Source organism: Sceloporus occidentalis, unplaced genomic scaffold (assembly GCF_023333645.1).
Source record: "Sceloporus occidentalis isolate IW3139 unplaced genomic scaffold, rSceOcc1.0.p SCAF_1, whole genome shotgun sequence".
NCBI classification, from domain to species: domain Eukaryota; kingdom Metazoa; phylum Chordata; class Lepidosauria; order Squamata; family Phrynosomatidae; genus Sceloporus; species Sceloporus occidentalis.
The window spans coordinates 82,501,035-82,520,922 of record NW_028316981.1 but is presented as its reverse complement, the minus strand read 5'-3'; the positions used below and the strand labels follow the sequence as shown (position 1 = coordinate 82,520,922).

At 37.2% G+C, this 19,888-nt stretch overlaps 1 protein-coding gene across 5 annotated transcripts in view; it reads right to left on the bottom strand.

Moving 5' to 3' along the window:
* LOC149321733 (transcription factor COE1) overlaps positions 1-19,888 on the bottom strand; it is a 483,412-nt gene that overhangs the window by 442,565 nt on the left and 20,959 nt on the right. For all 5 annotated transcript variants that reach the window (XM_089527644.1, XM_089527686.1, XM_089527655.1 and 2 more), the window contains exons 5-6: positions 18,967-19,040; positions 7,538-7,606 (exon numbers count right to left, since the gene is read on the bottom strand). In XM_089527644.1, the coding sequence (XP_089383770.1) occupies positions 7,538-7,606; positions 18,967-19,040 (143 nt within the window). The remainder of the gene's footprint in view (positions 1-7,537; positions 7,607-18,966; positions 19,041-19,888) is intronic.

Sequence of the window (19,888 nt, the reverse complement as noted above, 5' to 3'; positions counted from 1 at the left end):
AATTCAAGCAATGTATGCACACAACTGGGCTGGAATTATTACATCTGGAAAGCATAATGGAAGAACATTTTGCTATTATTATTGTGTGCCATTTATGTGAATTGGTCCTAATGTACAAATCATTCTTAACAAGTATGAGCAGCACAATAAGAAAAACTGTAATGCTTTACTAAAGAATTCAGGGTTTTAGTGATAGTTGTATACCAACAACTTTCCCACAAAGAAATAGCTCACTGACTACTCTCCCATAGAACAATATGGGAAACCATCACAGCACATAGTATGATGGCTTATGCAACAGATGTTTTCCACTGGAATCTAGAGTACACTGGGGGCATGGAAACAATATCTGAAATTATCTGGCTTAAGATGGGAGTGAGGATGTTGCTTGATCATAAATGCATTTTAAAATGAATTACTGTAGTTACAGATATATTTTTTTTAAATCTAACAATAACCCTGTGTGGCCAAAACAAAAAGAAAAACCACCCAGGTAAGAACAATAAACTTTCTGGACAGTGGCTAAAGCACAATGTCTGTATCCAGACTCACTAAAGTTAACATACCCCCTAAATAAGTTTCAGTGCATGGAGCTTCTTAATATCTGTGTACATCACAGCTCAGTTATATCCAGCACCTAGGCGCTGGAATAATTTATTTTATTGGTTTAGGAAAATACTTTCACTAATCTTAAACACAAATAGGGAAAATATCAATTGTGGCTGGAAGCAGACAATCATTTTTAAGAGAGCTAAAGACACAGTAGTGGCATTGCTTCCCACTGACATTTCTTTTGTTCCACAGCCATCTCTGTTCAAAGGGATATTGCAGGGTTTTTTTTAAGCATCTCAGGAGCCTGCAAAATCTATTTGTCAGAAATGATCATGGAATGAGTGGGAACACTGTGAACAAGCCTACACCTGTCATACGACTTTTAAATATTGGGGCGGAGTGAGGAAACAATCTCTCTCCATCTTTAGAAGCTGAACTAAGGGTTTAGGGCTGGGGTGGGGAACTTTTGGATCTTCATATGTTTGGGACATGAGCTTCCTGGTGCCTGAGCCAGCATGGTCAGTGGTAAAGGATTGTCAGAACTGTCATCCAAAATATCAACAGGGTTTAAGATTCCCCTTCCTGGTATGGCCCTGAAATTATCATACATCTTTTTTTTTCAGTGCTGGAAAAGATACAAACTAAAACAGTAATTAGAGCAGTGGTCCCAAACTCTGCCCTTTAAGAGATTTTGGACTTCTGTACCCAGAAACCTCAGCAATGTTAGCCAATAGTCAGGGATTCTGGAAGCTAAAGTCCAAAATCACTTAAGGAGGACAGTTTTGGTACCACTGAACTAGAGGAACCCATCATATTAGGCACAATTGTTTATACTGAACAGACTCTGCCGCGTGTATTGAAAATGCACATTACTTTCCATGTTTATCTCAGCCAAAAGAATTAATGCACACTTGATTCATAGATGAGAACAGAGAAAAGAAACTAAATGTCAAGCAGAGACATCTCAAGTAAATATCTATTTAAAATGTGGTCAGTTGTGGTAGTGGTGGTGGGGGTTGCCTGAGTGTGGGTTTGTGTTTAGATTTTTAGCAATGCCAAAAAACAGAATCATCTTTCACAAATCAGGAATAATAAGACTCTTCCTTCCTGTTGCATTGCACCCTATGTGACTTTTTTCATTATCATCTTTTCAGATTCTTACAAAGAAAACCTAATTAGGAAGCTCTCTCATTAGTCTTCCAGAAAAATTAGCACAGCTTATGCTAATTACTCCTGTAAAATTTAATAAACTCATTGAAATTGGAATAGTCTAATGAGGTTTTATTTATTGAACTAGAATAACTATATGGGAAAAAAGGTTAGGACATGGGAATATCCAGCATGGCAATAAAAATTCAATTTATTCAATTCCTGCCCAGGAATTTTATTGCAAACCTTTTAAATTCAAATATGAGTTACCGTTTGAATGTTAAATCTATGTAAGACGCAATAATAGGAGTTGGTTCAATTTTTCTATTATTTTCTTGCTACAACTAGGCTGAGTGTACACAGTTCCCTTGTAACAGAAATTGTTGCACACTGAATTACTTTGCATAGCTTTCACTTCATCTAAAGATTTCTTCCTTCCTCATCTTCATGAAATGAAATCACAGGTCCTTTTGGAGATGTACTATTTGCTTTCTTAAAGGTCTGTTTCTTTTAAATAATTATGTTAAAATAGATTTTATGACATTTTATGACATATCACATACATGTGTCATACAGAGTAAAAATGACTTGACCTGGAGAAAATACACAAAGGATGATTTGGGGTGGAAATGGAGAAATATCCTACTATATTAGCAATATTATTAATTTGTACCTCAGTAGCAGCCATAACCTTTAAGCAATTATTTCAAATACATCAGTTGTCCCATCATATTTTTATTTCTCAGCTTATATTTCAATGCATACATTAAACTGAAGATGATACATATACTCCATTTCTAATGGATGTGTGAACCCATTTGAACTCACTAATGTGGGTGAACCCACTATGTGTGTGTGTATGTGTATGCAAAATATACACACATTACTTACACATGAGGAAGACCCATATCTCCATGGTGGAGCACATGATTTTCATGAAAAAAAGTTGAATCTTCCATGCTTGCCACCTCTAGCTTTATCTGGGAAAGAACAGACCTTGGAAAATTTACTTGATTGAATTTCAAATCTCAGAATCACCAGCCAGCACTGCCATGCTAGGTGGAAGATTCTGAGATTTATATTTGAACAAATAATTGTCCAAGCGCTAAGAAAGACTTCTGCTTGAGTCCTAGACAGCCACTGCTAGTCAATGTAAGCAGTACTCAGAAACTTAGCATTGGTGTACAGCTCCCAGAACTCCACATCAGAACTCCCAAGATGGCAGCAGTGGTGGGGTTCACCACTGTCCATCTCCCATCCCTGTTACCTTCCCCATCCCCATTTTCCTTTTTTTTTACCATACTCTGTAAACAACACCAGGTGCTTGAATCTAGTCCATTGTAAGTGAGCCACAGCCCTCCATAAGCTGTTAAACTATAAAACCCATCAGTCCTCAGCACTGGCCATGCTAGATAGCAAGTAGAATTCAATAACACTTAGAGGGTCACATGTTCCACAACCCTGATTTAGCCATCCTAGGAATTATAGGGAAGGGAGAATTAAAATGCAGCAAGACCCAGCATTACTTGGAGTAATGATGCTGTAGCCAAGGTTGATGAACAGAGGGTTAACAGAGGAAGGAATCCATCAAAGGACACTCTGCTCACAGCCCACTCAGAAGCAGAGGTAGACCAGACAAAAGTAAGGTCCACTGACCATATTTGATAAAAGGCAGGTTCTTGTGTTCTGTAATGTTAAGTTCCTGTGTGAATAACAAATATATACAGTTTTCCCTCCACGTGTGTGGATGAATTTTGCAGATTTAATTATTTGTGGTTTTGATTAATATGTCCTCTCTAGGAATCTCTAAGTCCTCCAGAGCAACTCTGACCTAGAAGTTCCTAGAGAAAACACTTTTGTAGGTCCTTGAGTATGATATATGATCAGCTTCTGGCAGATGTTGACCATAGAGTTGCACTGGAGAAACTTGAGATTCCTAGAGAAGTGTTCTCTTAAGTAAAAAAGAATAATGTTTTTCTATTTGTGATTTTTCTACATTCACAGGGCCCCTTCAGCCCTATCCCTAATGAATGTGGAGGGGCCACTGTACTCCATTTCAGAAACAAAGCAGATCACTAGAACACTGAATGTTTCTTTAGAGAATTGTAGTCATCTAAACAATGTCACTCCCTAGATTGTCAGCCTGTGCATCTGTTAAATTGTCCAAATTGTCCCACATTTAGGATGAAGTGGTTCCAGTACAATTATGTTGTATATATTTCTAATATGTAATAATTTTATATAATGCTATGCATATGCATATATACAATGATATATAATATTATATACATATTATAAATGTTCTACAGCCCTGTAGTGGTGAAGATAGATAACATATGTATCCAGTTCATCTGCACACAGTACAATCATACCAAGGTGTCTATCAGCATTTACCAACATTCACAACATTTGTCTTGTATTGCCAATATTCACATGTAACTGTTACATTTCACTTATATTCAGCAGGCTGTAATAGTATATACCTGGATTTGTCCATATAGTCATCTAACTGCGCACACAAACATAGTTCTTTATTAAATATTCCCCAAACCATATGCTATAGGTATAGAAAAAGGGTAATCACCCATGCATAGATTCATGCACGTGACCTAGTTTGCTTAAATTTAACTTTTAACATAACCATTTTAAGTTCAAGTTAATTCAGACCAAAGATGTGACTGAACAGTCTGATAGGCATGAGAGAATATCTCTGTAAACCCTTTCTCAGTCAGCAAACATGTCCCGTGAAGGATCACCTGCATTTTTTTTTTTAAAAAGAATAAGCTAAATATGGTTTTGCATCAGTTGGCATTAAAGCTTACAATTTAATGCATGCAGGAATGAGAGCAGAGTGCAAGGCAACATATGTTCCAGTTCATGATGGCTTTTTAATGTTAAAACAAATTTGTAAAGTACTCTGTTTAAGACACAGGTCTCATATAGACTGCTTTATGCTTTGCCAAACCAAAAGGGGGGAGATGCATCAGTAAATGTCACTAGTAACATCATCAGAGCTACTAACTGCACAGAGCAGATCCTTTATTTTGCCTAAATCGTTTGAACTAGCCCTGGCCAAGGAAAAAGGTTTTAAGTACCCTACTGGGACAGATGCTAAGCGGCAACAATAGAAGCCACACTAATGCGATCCAGGTAACCGAATCCTGTTTCAAAAACACGGCCAGGCTAATTACAGCACTGCTGAGTCAAATTTCTTATGCCACTGCAACCCACAAGAACAGGTCAAAATCAAATGTTATTCAAACAGCAGTCATATCAACCTCCTCTATCAAAGTCACAACTTAAAACCAAAGGGGAAAATTTTTTGAAAGATTAACCAGTTCACATTAAAACTATGCAGTCAGATAAAGTGTTTGTAACATCATCTTACAAACCAATTTCATTCTGAAATTTGTCCCAGTGAAAAGTTTTGAAATGCTAGTTGTATCAGCTGAAGTACAGTATGGCCAGCATCATCCATAAACTTTCATGTTCCTACAGAAGAGCTTTTCCTTCTAAAATATTATTTGGGGAGCTTCAAATCTGGTTCAAATTAATAGTGTTGAACTTACTAAACCAGGGGTACTCAAACCTTTTTACCCTTGGGACTCCCCATTGCCTTCCACTTGATATAGCACATGAATCAAAATATTTTGTTTATTTAGTGTGCATATTTTCATTCACATATGTAGTCATGTATATTCATATTTCAACATTTCATAAGGAAATAGCATTGTACAAAATAGAACAGTTTTATTTAAGTATATTCAATATTTAATTCAACGCATGAGTAAATTTTACTCATTAAAAAGTACAGGAGGAGGAAGAGAAGGAGGGGGATCAGAACTTCCAAGTCTTGCATCAAGTCAAGAAGTGAGTAAGGTTCCTACCTACCCAAGGGTTACAGTTCATGGCACAAGCAATAAATCCAGGAAACAACTACTCCACTATAGCTGCCTGCTTCACTGAAAGTAGGAAACCATGATTACCAGCTTAGTTTTAAGTTGGTCTGATATTCTAGCTTGTCTTGCAGTCACTGATCATAGTTCAATTGAAACTATGGTTAATTAGTGACTTTCTGCTTTGACTGCACCTGCCACAGAAGAGGAGCAAAGGGGCAGTCCCAACGAAAGGATAAAATTATTTTGCCTTATCAGACTGAGACATCATCATGTGAACACAGCCAATGGATAAGGCTTTATGTTGCTGGATCTAAGTTTCAACACACACACAGAGAGAGAGAGAGAGAGAGAGAGAGAGAAAGACTTCTATCAATGTTAAGCATATCTTGGTTTCACTGCTAAAAAATGATATGGTAGTCGAGGCACGTGAACTTAGCAGTATTTAATGCAACTGACCATGTCACTTTTCTTCTTCCATCAGTACAATTCACTTTGAAATATACCCTGGTAATTTTCTTACTGCCTTTTCACATTCCTACATTTATTTAACATTTTACTTTAAAGTATGCATTACTCCTTAATGAAGATATCATCAAGTCCTATTTTCAGGCAACTCATTAATATTTTGCAAACACACCTGCTAGAAGCTACTACAACATAAACTACTATTTTAAACATCATACCAGAGATACGAAACTGCCATTAACAACAAAACTCCATGCGTATTAAGTACAAAAATAAGTCGATTTCATCTTTACAAGGCTTACTGCCTGGCAATTGTGTTTACAATTACAGGCAAATTCAGTCCTGTATCAGTCCTGTGAACACATAAGTGAACTTCACTCCAGCACAACATGTCAACTTTCTGTACATTCTCGCAAAGAAAAACACTATGAACTTAATTGAGCAAACATTATTTTAGACAATAAATTAAGTGAGAAAATTCAATTCAACATATACTCACTCTCTCTCTCTGCATAGATAGATAGACAGACAGACAGACAGACAATACTCCTTCACTTATCTGAGGATAGACAATGCTAGCTTTGCGTAGTCATTTAACTCTCACAGAGTAATGCAACATTGTAACAATTGAGCATATGTTTCTGTAAAATGGGTTTCAATAATTAAAATGTTTTTTTTTTAAAAAAACCTAATTGGCTACAGCTTTACCTAGTTTGCAAGCTACTGAGTAGACACTATATGAAACAATCTCAGTAAAATTAAACTGTACAGAACTCCAGTGAAATTATTGTTCTGTAGTGATTTATTTGGTCAGATTACTAATTTGGATCTGTTTAAAAACCATAATAACTAAAGCATGCAAAATGAATTAATCAACTGACAATACAATCACAATTGCACTCAAACCAAAGAAAACAAGCTGGAAGCTAGGAAAAGCATTGAGGGAAGAAGACTCTTTGGTTTGCAGATGTCTTAATGCATAAATAAAATAAAACAAAGCTTACAATTTAGATGGATTGCATCCACGGGAACTACTGTAGCTAAAAAGTGATAATGATTCAAACATTTTTCAAAGTAAAAAGTTAAATATTTATAAACATCCAACCACATTTCATAAATCACAAACTATTATTATTTTATATTCCTGATACTTCTCTGGCAGCTCATGCAGATCAAAGCACAGAAAGTCGGAAAGAAAAAGTCTCCTTTAGGAGCATGAATCAGAAACTATCACCAGGACGCCCCATGGAGCCTCCTTTTGCAGTTGTTACAGTCCCTATGGCCTTTCCACAAGAAGAAGAAAAAACCTTACAGCATCGCTAATTTCATACAAATAACAAAATTACACCCACGGACGCACACCACTCTTTTGCCCATTAGCAACACAGGGCAGGTGTTTCATTATAATGAGCAGCACCAAATAAATAAATAAATGTGACATAAATTCAACGAAAAAGGATAACAGCCCTTACCTGTCAATTATCACTGGATCTGAAGGAGTCTCATTTCTGTTGCCACAGCTTTTCTTGTCACAACAGCGGCTACAGGGCGAAAGGGAGAGGATTTAGTGCAACCATTATACTCCAAAATCATAATTACAAATACAGCGGGGTTCACGTTGCTGGCTAGAGTTACTACTCTGTCTCTGCCTAGAAATCAGTTGAATATGGCAGGTCACATACAGGTTAATTGCTAGATTTAACTTCTTGTTCAGCTGGCAAGCAACAACACCGACCACGTATGTGTAGAAAGGGGGGAGAGCAGTAGGCTAGCCCTCTGTTAGTGATAATAATGCTAAGTTTCTTGGGATGAGGATGGCAAATTTTGCCAAATTTCCTGGAAATGGTCTCAAGTATCCTGTAAGTCCAAACTCCTGTGAGGAAGAAATGGTTTCAGTGCTCTAGCTCCATCATGCTGTTAGAATCCTCAATATACAAACTTTCTTTAAAAAAAAAAAAAAAGCATCTTTCTAAACCTCACAATCACAGAGTTGTTGGTTAAGTGTGATGGCAAGTTGTTAGAAAAGCTCAAAATCTAGAAAGCAAGTAAATATACAGAGATCACAAATCCATAATCTTTTTTTATGTTTTAGAAACTGCATTGTTTAAAACCATTCCCATGAGTTTTCTGTTGGGATGTTGCTGGAAACCTATTTAAAGTAATGCAACTGCAGAGTAAGTGCAACATGGCCATGACTGGTTGCTTTGGATTTACATGTAGGATTACCTGCCCAGGATTTCCCCAGACCCAGAGGCTTCCAAGTCAAAACAATGAAGAAACAGAAATAGTAAAAGAATCCAGGATCAAAATTGATAGACATGGGGACTGTCGTCTGGAAATCAGAAGAAGATTAAGAATGGGGAGGATGGCTATGAAAGAATTAGAAAAGATTCTAAAATGCAAAGATACACAACTGAGCACAAAAGTTAGACTCATACAAGCCATTGTATTCCCTATTACCATGTATGGATGTGAGAGCCGGACAGTTAAGAAAGAAGATAGGAAGAAAATCCATTCATTTGAGATGTGGTGTTGGAGAAGAGTGCCAAGGATCCCATGGACAGCCAAAAGGACAAAAAATGGGTCCTAGAGCAGATCAAGCTGGAAACTTCCCTGGATGCCATATTGACCAAACTGAGGCTGTTGTACTGCAGATGCATCATGAGAAGGAAGAACTCATTGGAAAAGACAATAATGCTGGGAAAGGTGGGGGGAAGTAGGAAAAAAGGAAGGCCACATGCTAGATGGGTGGACTCTATTAAGGAGGTCACGGGTTTTATGGGGTAACAGGAATTAAGCAGAGAAGTGGAGGACAGAGGGTCTTGGAAATATCTCATCCATAGGGTCACCAAGAGTCGAAATCAACTCGAGGGCAGTTAACAACAACAAAAGGATTATTTCTTCTTACTTATTTATGAAAATGGGATAAGGAACATTTAATGTAGCCTCCTAGCTTCTAGCCAGAAAGTGGATGTAGAACAGAGTGGAAGGTTAGACCTGCCACCACAACACCTGGGAGGGAAGGAAGAAGCTAACTGAAAAAACACATAGGCCTCTTGGAGTTCTTGCAAGTTGCAACAAAAAAAAATTGATTAAACCTTGCAAATTGTAGCAAGCTACTGTTCTACTAACACAATTGGAGATCTGCACACAGACTTTTTCATTTGCTCAGAGCTGAGTCCATCACCCTGGACAATTTACACTGTCATATGCTGCCTGCCTGGAGATGATCCTTGAAAACTAGAGACTTAGGGCCAAGCCTGAGATCTAGCAAACCTATTTATATGTTACTTGTGGATGATAAACAGTTGCTGCATCTGCACTTCAGAAATAATCCACTTTGGCACCACTTTAACAGTCATAGCTCAATGGTATGCAATTCTAGGATTTGTAGTTTGTCACGGCACTAGAGCTCTCTGACAAAGTAAGCTAAATGCCCCACAAAACTACAATTCCTAGAATTCTGTAGCACTGAGCTATGGCAGTTAAGGTGGTGTCAACCTGGGTTATTTCTTCACTGCAAGGTTCAGCCTTAGTCAGGCATAATATGCTTCTATTTTTACTGTGAGTATTAAAAATTGTATCTACATCACAAACAAGCATGTCTTAACTGTAAGCTACCAATTCATTGATGGTCTTGTCCTGTGCCATCATTATCCCTTAGAAGTTTAAAAGTATAATAAATCTTACACAATCCAACAATTTTGACCAACAAAAGAATAAATTTCTCCATCCATCCATAAATCTCTGTATTGGATTAGTCCTATTATTATTTTAAAAGACCTTCATCTTCATAGGGTCATATTACTATGGCATAAATAGAATTGCTAGTCCCAAGTAGAGTAAACCTATAGAATTAATAGGATTTCCTAAGGATTTCCTTAAGGATTTCCTTTAACATTTAGCAATTGACTCAATGACCAGCATTTAGATTTACACCTAAATCTTAAACAAATTTACCAGGAAAGAAGCTTCACTGAACACTGTGAGCCTTATTTCTGAGTAAAAATAAACAGGATCACCTCTCTAGAATAGTGGTTAGTATGGCTTGAGCCAAATCTGCTTCCTTCAGTTTCTAAAGTTGCATTTGCACTGCAGAAATAATCCAGCTTGACACCACTTTAACTGTCATGGCTTATTTCTATGGAATTCTGTGCATAGTAGTTCTGTGAGACATTTAGCCTTCTCTGTCAGAGAACTCTAGTGACACAACAAACTACAGTTCCCAGAATTCCATCACACTGAACCATAGTAGTTAAAGTGGTGTCAGGCTGGATTATTTCTGCAGTGCAGATGCAGCCTTAATCGGAAGAATAAATGGGGCAACTAAACACACCTTTCCAAAAATGTATAACTATTTCTTCTATGTGTAATTAATGCATCAATAATTCTTAAATTTACAACCAATTATTATATTTAAACATATATAAATTTATATTTAAGACAGTTTATCTACACAGAGATCAGTAGGAAACAGATAAATCGCTGGCAACATTTAGTTAATTGATCAGCTACATTACTTAGTTAGAAACCTTCTGATGAATTAAAATTGAGCTCTCGGTTAATTTGAGCAACATACTAAATGAACAAACTATTTGCAATACAAGTTCTTACAAAAAAAGCCAGGCGCTATAAGTGTCACCTTAAAAGAGGCATTCCCCCTTCACTTTAAGGGCTGCCAGCTTTTTAACCAACCCCTTCAACAGTTGTTTGATCTGCAGCAATTAGCAGGTGATCATGTTCACTTCCATGAAAAGGTTAACATACTGGATTCTGCTCAAGCAATCCTCAGTAAGACAAAGAGCAGACCAAAGTATTTTTTCCTATCCATTTGGAACCTTATGTTCCTCACACACAGAAAGGAAATCCTAGTCAAAAATGGCACCTAATGTGGTATGTTCCTGAATCATCTAAAAGAAGAACATATATTTTTCCTCCAGAATTTTTTTTTAAAAACTGGTATGTAAGTACTGTATATACAGATTTAACCAATTAATTAATTATAATTTGTCTTCTGTTGTAATAACCTTGCTGTTGTTATATGGTATTTTTAAAGTATAATGAGCACTCTTAGGTCCTGAAGAAGTTGATGGATTTCCACTACATCCAGCTGAATGTGGTGCTTTCCATGGTGGTAGAATAAATGCACAAACACACTATATATATATATATATATATATATATATATATATATATATATATAGAATAAGCCCCTTCCCATGTTCAAAACATTCTCACAATGAGTGCATCTGATTCCCATGCTCATGTGGTGAGAGTAATGTATGAATGGCATGCTTCACAATAGCACCCACTCATGTGGAGACTCTACCCACCCATACATTGTTTTCCTGCTTGTATGTCAAATGGAGCCTTCAATGCAGCAGCATGAAGCAATCTGTTTGGGGTAATACTAGGAATACTCTAAGACATAGGAACTTTTAAAGCCCTAGCTCTAAGAAGGACACTAACTCATTTCTGCTCTGGGCTGAAAAGTATCTTGAAACAGCAATGTATAATATATTTTAAGGCATATCAGGATATGGGTACATTCCTTCAAGTACATAACACATCACCTTGTCCTACTTTTTTTCACTCTTATGTGCACCACTATGTTACAATTTTAATACCCCAAAGCTACCAATAGCACTCTTTCCAAAATAAATAGGACCAATTAAAGAGATGACCTCACTTACTTTTAGAGACGAGCACATAAATTAGAAGTAATCAACTTATGATTGTTTAAAATAGCTTTTAAGAATGAAAGGTTCTGGACAACTGCAGAATTATGTTATAAAATGAAATGTCATGCCTTGAGATGGCATGATTAGCAACGAGGGGGGATGATATAGTTACCACATTGAGCCAGACCTGGAAAAAACAAATACTGCCTTTGCCACTTGAGTGACCATAAGCACACAACTGAGGCCAGGATTCTGTTGGCTGCCATAACTTCACTGTAGGTGAAGTAGCTGGCACAGCAATAATGCCACAAGCATGAATATAATGGCTATTGGCATAACAGTGTAGGAAAGGCAGAGCAGCTTTCTCTCCTGACAGTGGTGGTATTCCTTGCCTCCTCCCTGCTGCTGCTGGGCACCCTTGCAAAATGTGCACTATGTGGGCATAATGGATAATTATATTGGCATTGTAAACTAAAGACATCATGTCACAAAATATCAGGTGCCACAGGAGCTGGAAAGAGCTATTTGTATTACCGTCCCAGCTTGGAAAATCAACAAAAGTAGGGAAAAGTTATTTTATGAAGCTCCCGCTCCTAGAATCCTCTATCCATCATGGTCAGTGGGCAACACACACACACACCAGACCAACAACTTCGTAATGAAAAAAATGCAATATTCCAAGTGCCGATTATATATGAGGTTTGGGTTGCCTACGCTAAACCAACCTTGAAACCACCACAGAGAAAGTAGGGATCACAAGTTTTCAGAAAGCAATGGTGATCTGAGCTATACGTTGGAATAGGGATTCCATAACCAATAGATATAAAAACATAAAAACAACTGTAAGAGTAAACTCTAAGGAGCTGAATTGACAGTAAGGGAAGCTGTCCCTTAAACATCTAGAGCACATACAAATAACTGTCAAAACCTAACCTCATGTGCCTGCTGATCAGCAATTAGAGTAAGACAAACTGACAAAAAACTCTTCAAAAACAAAAACAAAAACGATTTTCCATAATAGTCTCCATTCTTCAGACAGTCATGAGAAGGAGCCCTTGAGTACACATGGTTCTTTAGAACTGAGGTAGTTTCTTGCTGTATGCCTTGTTGGATGGCTACCAACAAAAATTAGTAATTTAGTTTTATGAGACTCTTTCAAAATACGAATTATTGTTTTTGACTGCCATCAAGCCCACTTCAATTTATGGTGATCCTATGAATGACAGACCTCTATGTCATCCTATTATCAACACCCCTGTTCAGGTACAGCAAATTCAGAGATGTAGCTTCTTTGTTTCAGTGGCATCACTACAGTTGGTGTCACCCAGTGCAGTATCTCATGGTGTCTCACACACACACACACACACACACACACACACACACACACACACACCCTGACCTCCTCTCATACCACACCATACAAAATCCTTAGTAATTTTTTTTGTACTAATGTTACTCATAAATCATAATTTCCATTTATTACTGAACATAACGGTAATAGTTGTAATATAAACAATTAGCAAAAAAAATTTTAAAAATTAAATTACAGTATCGTATGCACAGCCTAAATGTATTTACATGTACATAGTTTTCATATAGTTAAAGTTAAAATTTGGCAAGATGTGATTTTTAAAATAATATTTTTGACAATTTAAACAATTAAAAACAATTAAAAATATTTTTTAAAAATCCTGGGGTCTCTCCTGTCTCCTTCCACTGAGCCTCATCTTACTCATTCCATCTCTTCGTTATTTTAAAGGAACGCAGGCAAATACCACAGCCCATTTCTGCCAAAAAGCAGATGCTTGGGGAACAGTGGTGCCACCCCACCATGGATATTACCTGGTGTGATCCACACCTCTCACACCCCCTAGTGATGCTCCTGTCTTGATTGAGTCTATCCATCTGTAATGTGGTCTTCCTCTTTTCCTACTGTCTTCTACCTTATCAAGCATCACAGTCTTTTCTAGTGAGTCATGTCTTCTCATGATATACTGTTTCCAAACTACAACAGTCTCAGTTTAGTCATCTTGACTGACATCCTCCCTGAGATTCTCATCTTCTGGCACTATCTCTTGTTTCATTTTGGATTATATCATCAGATGTTTTTCATGGTAAAAGATCTTCAAAAGGAGGTTTACCAATGTCCCCCTTTACTCAGTAATAATAATAATAATAATAATAATAATAATAATATTTGTATACCGCCCTATGGCAAACCAATCCGGGCGGTTAACAACAGTAAAATATATAATATAACAATTAAAAACACTTTATCCCTCCCCCCTTAAGACAATATTAAACAGTATAACATATTAAAACACAATATCAAAGCATAAAAACAACAATTAAAAACTAAAAACCCTGATGTCCTTCTGTTAATCCTCAACCAACACTAATGAGTGTTAGCACTAGGGCCCATTTATTTGTCTTTAAACACTCCATGGTATCTGTAGAACTCTTCTCCAGCACCACATTTCAAATGAGTTTGATTTTCTTCCCATCAGCTTTCATCACTATCTTGATTTCACAATTATACACAGAAATGGGAAATATGATGGCATGGACAATCCTAACTTTAGTATTCTAATTGACACTTCAGGAACTCATCTAATTCCTTCATAGCTCCCCTTCCAAATCCTACTCTTCATTTGATTTCTGAACTGTAGTTTCCATTCTGATTAATGACTGATCCAAGGTATGGAACATCTTGAACTATTTTAATGTCTTCATCGTCAGCTTTAAAGTTTTGTAAATCATCTGTGGTCATTATTTTTGTTTTCTTAATGTTCAACTATAAACCTGTCTTTGCACTTTCTTTCTTGATTTTCTTCAGGAACGTTCCAAGTCTTTACTATTCGCTACTAGTAGTATGGTGTCATCTGCATGTCTTAAATTGTTGAAGTCCCTTCCTCCAGTTTTCACACCTCCTTTCTCTGATTCTAATCCTGCTGTATTTATTATATGTTCAGTGTAAAGGTCAAACAGATAACTCACTTGACAATTGGAAACCAATCTGCTTCTCTGTATTCTGTCCTGACAGTAACCTATGGTCCTGAGTACAGGTTATGCATCAGGATAATAACATTTTGTGGCACACCCATTTTTTTAATAGCAATACATAGTTTTTCATGATCTACACAATGAAAAACTTTGCTATAAAGCACAGACAGATTTTCTTCTGAAATTCTTTGGTGCATTCCATTACCCAACATATATTTACAATATGATCCCTAGTGCCTCTTCCTTTCCCAATTTGGACTGCTGGTATTTCCTGCTCAATATACTATATGATAAGTCTTTGTCATAGAATTTTGTTGTAGAAGTGATCATCACCAGTTGCTCCACACTGCTACTCGTAATTGTCCTCTACTCTACCCCATTTTGTTGAGTGCCTCTCACGCTGAGATCCTTATCTTCTAGTACTCTCTCTTGTTTCATTTTGGATTATATCATCACATGCTTTTCATGGTAAAAGATCTTCAAAAAGAGTTTTACCAGTGCTTCCCTTTCCTCAGTACTAACAAGTGTTGGCCATAGTGCCACTGTTATTGTCTCTGAGAGATTCTCCACCAATATTACCCTCCACTACTGCTGCTACCCAGTAGCTGTTTGGCACATTTAATCTGGTCTCTCAGCAAAAGCCTGTCTGACATGGGAGACCCTACCAACAGAACTGCTACCATCAGCATAGCCTCTTGTCTCACAGGACACATAATCCCATTGCAGTGGACAGGTAGTGTGGTGGTGGGAAATATTTTAATTAAAGTTCCCATGATCCTGAGTGCTCTGGAGAAATAGGGGTTACAGTCTAGAAAGTGGTCAGTGTTTCTCAGTCCCAACTAAATGTTCCATTTAGTGGGACATGATTTCCTAACCCACCCACTCCAAAAGGCATAATAGCATGGTTGATTGTCCTCGGAATTTTTTTACCCTCATGAAAAGAACGATCTCTTCAACATACTTTGAAATCTCGTGAAAAATAAACAAACAGCTGCCTGAAACTCTAATTCATCTTTGCTGTTTCTCATCCATACTCATCCAGGATTTTTCCTCTAACAACTCAGTTCTTTGTCTCTTCCACTCCACAGCTTCCCCTCATCCTGTAAATATTCTGATTTGGTGACATGAACTCAAAGTTTTATTGTGCCGTTATCCTTGATCGAAGGCACTGCTGAAAGTTGTTTAGGAATTAAATATCTAAAACAAGCTATTCTGAAGCACAAGCCTTCACTATTTCATGTCTGGAATGAAGAAATTTCATCTTGGAGAGAGCAAGCTGTCTTTCACACCATATGGCTAATGGTAGTGCATAGCAATTAGCTGGGCTGATTAATGGGGAACAGATTCTAATTTTATGCTTATAATTGAGGCTGCATTTGAACCCCTGGTGCAGATTCAGCACATCCCAAATTGTACTTACAATGGGCAGGAAAGCAAGTAACAATGAAATCAGGAATGATCCCTCCCACCCATGCACACACAATAAGCTTTCCCTTATTGTGTGGATGTATGATACCAGTACAATTGATCACAGATTTTTTAATAAGATCAGGCAGTCTGATACATAAACGACCCCTTTATACTTATGTTATCATCCATAAATACTCAGTGTAGTCCTGAAATAATTTATTAAAATCTTGTTTCAAGACAACACTGGAAACAATCTCCCATTTTTGCCTTGATCAGTAAGTTAAAGCAGAATTATTTGTTTTAAATATCTTTTGAAAGCTGAGAATGATACACAAAGAAACTCTGTACACCAAGTAAATTGTATCATTTCAGTTTTGTGTACTGTTTTTGTGTAAAGAAATACTGGCACTACTATTGCTAAAATGCAAGTACATGAAATAATCGTAAATTCTTTCCCTGCCTTCCCAGAACTCCATCACACCCACCCTTTTTCTCTGTTGTTTATTTTAAATTGTAAGCCCCTAAGGGTTCAGTCTTTAAAATCCAGTGTTCTCAGAAGGCACTATATACATGCTAACAACACCAAAACAACAACATGCTACCACCGAGTCATATATTGATATTCTTTTAGATGTTCAGCATAAATAATTATGGAATATTTTCTTTGTTTTAAAACAGAATCAAATAACTGGAGTTTGGAACTGCACATGAAAGGAAGTTCTGTGGCGATAAAATTTCAACTGCTGTCTGCTCACACTAAAAGCACAAGAAATATTGTCAGGCTCTAAAACAGAGCAAGGTGGCTTTCTGATAGAGAGGATATAAATAGAAAAAATTGAGAACAACAAAATCAACTTGCAAATTAATGCTACTTAGATATAAAGGAAGTGCTTTTGGTTTTAGCTTGTTAGCCTGTTTTAGCAAAATCAGTCTTGTAGCATCTTAAAGACTAACAAGTTTTATTTGGCATATGCTTTTGTGGACTCCACTCCATTTCAGGTACAATAACTTACACCAAAGAGAAGTTATTAGTCTTTAAAGTATCACAAGTCTCTTTGTTGTGTTTTTTAAAGTGTGCCCATTCCCTAGATTTTGGATCTTATATATAACAGGTATACTTTCAACTTAGCTGCTTTTTATCTTTTTTCTATTCTGTCAGGATCATATTGAATTCTGTTTCTGTCTTCTAGGATACTTGGCTATCACTCCTAGTTTGAAGGGATAGGGATGAGTCATCTGCAGATTAATTAAACTCTGCCTCTCTTTTCTCTGTGATTCTAAAGATGTTAAACCACACTGGGCTCAGGATACAACCTGGCAGAAACATGTTTGTCACATTTCCAGGCAGACCAAGAGCTGTTGAGTATAGTTAATCAACCAGCACTATCTAGCTGACTTTTACCTGTTGGCTCTCCACCTCTCACACCGGGGGGGGGGGGGGAGGCAGGAGAAAAATATAGCAACTCTAAATGAGCCCCCCCCTCTCTCTCTCTGAGGAGATATGTATTACATCATAACTAATATTAGCAAGCCACATCAAAATCCACATTAGTGATCAGATTGGAGATTAAATACATGTATATTCTTGACATATACGAAAATGCTCATGAACTCTATCCATATTGTTAGATAGTAACCATTAGCCTTTGTTTAAGGGCTGTTACTGAGAGTTTGTCATATGATCTTGGGTAGTCCTCCCTAACCCCGTGCCCTCCAGATGTATTGGGTTACAATTCCCAGCCAGAATGGATGATGGGAGATGTAATCTGACACATATGAAGAAAGCTGTGTTGCAGGAAGCTGACTCGAACTTTATCGAAGGCCAAGAAATACTCTAGCCTTTCCCTTTAAACAGCTACTGGCCCTACTGAAATCATCAGTGGATGAAATTTTGGAGGCCATGGATGTAAACATTTTCACCTGCTAAATGTTACTGATAAAACAGATTAAATCAAAAGTTGGCAACCCTGGTGCAATCTTTCAAGGAAACAGAAGGGTAATGTCTCAAAGTAGCCCCTCTAGAGTAGTTGTTTCTTCACTTTTCCAGTTTCAGGATGCCAGCTCTGGCTAAAAAGATATATAGAAAGAGTTCCAAACAAGGACCAACTTTGTATAGAGCCAATGACCTCTTGTCCAAGGTTTGAAAATGGGTGTATACTTACTGACATGAATGGTACCATTGAAAGAAAGAAGGTATGTTAAACCCATGTACGTAAGTCTTTGTGGCATCCAGGTCTTATGTCTGCATTACAGATATCATCACCTTGACCACAGACCATATTCCCCTCTTGGGCCCCCTGCTCCATTCACAACCTTCCTAGATTGCATCTCAGGACTTAATATACATACATACATATATATATATATATATATATATATATATATAGTATAATGATGACAATCTCACTTATATGTCAGTCCAGTTGAAGGAAGGTACATTGTGATCCCAGTGGTTTAATGTGATTTTACTGCTGGAGATACTAACGGATAATTACTCAGCCTTGGAAGTCTGCAATTTAGATGGTGTGTGTGTAAGGAGATATATTTTCTGTGCCTATTAAGGCCCAATGTCTAAATGGAAACCTCTCACATACTGTTCAGGATTGAGCTCTAACAGATAATTGAAAACGAGCACAGCAACTGTGACTTTGCCTCTAATTAGACACATAGATCTGTGTTATTTTGGGGTTGTTGAAGGCAACAAAAGCTATATTTTAAATCCCAAAATAGCTACAGATTCAACCTAGTTTGCGAAGCAGAAATTCATTTTCTCTCAGCTAATTAAATGGTGACAGGATCTTCCTTACCTGCACATGATTTCATGGGTGAGCAGAACTCTGCACATTTCAGGGTTCTTGTCTTGGCCTTCATATACTATCGCCTAGAAAGAAAAGACAAGGGGATTTTATTTTATTTCATGTTTTTTAAAGTTGCAAAGTGAATCTGCCTGGAGAAAAATGATCACCGCCACAGTACATGAATGCATAAATATGAGGCAAGACAGTTAGCTTTGCTTAAACAGACGGCATCCTTGCAAAAAGGGCCTCAAGATTTGTTATTGGAGTGCCCCAGAAGCCAAGCAGAGAAAGCTTTGCTCATCGCTCTCTTTCTCTCTCCTGTTTTAACCAATGCATTATGCACATCTTTTGAGCAGTGTGTAGGATAGGCTTTTTTAGTAGTCAAGACAACCACAATGTTCTTTTGAATTCAGAATAAAACATAAACTTAATAGCACTTTAAAAAAAACACATACAGGAAGGCTCAGTCAGAACACTATGGGGTCTATTCATAAAATGAAAAAGTTAATATATTTTTAATTCAAAAAGCATGGCTGTGCACTTAACTAGCTACCACATGAGTACAGAACCTGATTCACACCGTGCTCTGTAAAACTCCAGCCTAGTTAACTGTGCTAACAAATTAAAGGAAGGTAAATTCCTGTAAATGCAAATAAACAAGTTCTGGAAAACAAGACGATAAAGCAGGCGGACACTCCACTGTCAGCTGATATTCCTTGGCAAGATATTGGTGTACTTTGTGCATTATGGCCTAAATCCAGTTGTTGGTCTCTACCAGAGTAGACCCACAGAATCAATGAAACTTCTCTAAGTATTGAATGAACAAGTTCCCATTGATTTAATGGAGATAACTATAGGATCTAACAGCCATCATGGAGTAGTTGCCTGACAGTTGGATTAGGACTCTGGGAGGCCAGAGTTCAAATCCCTG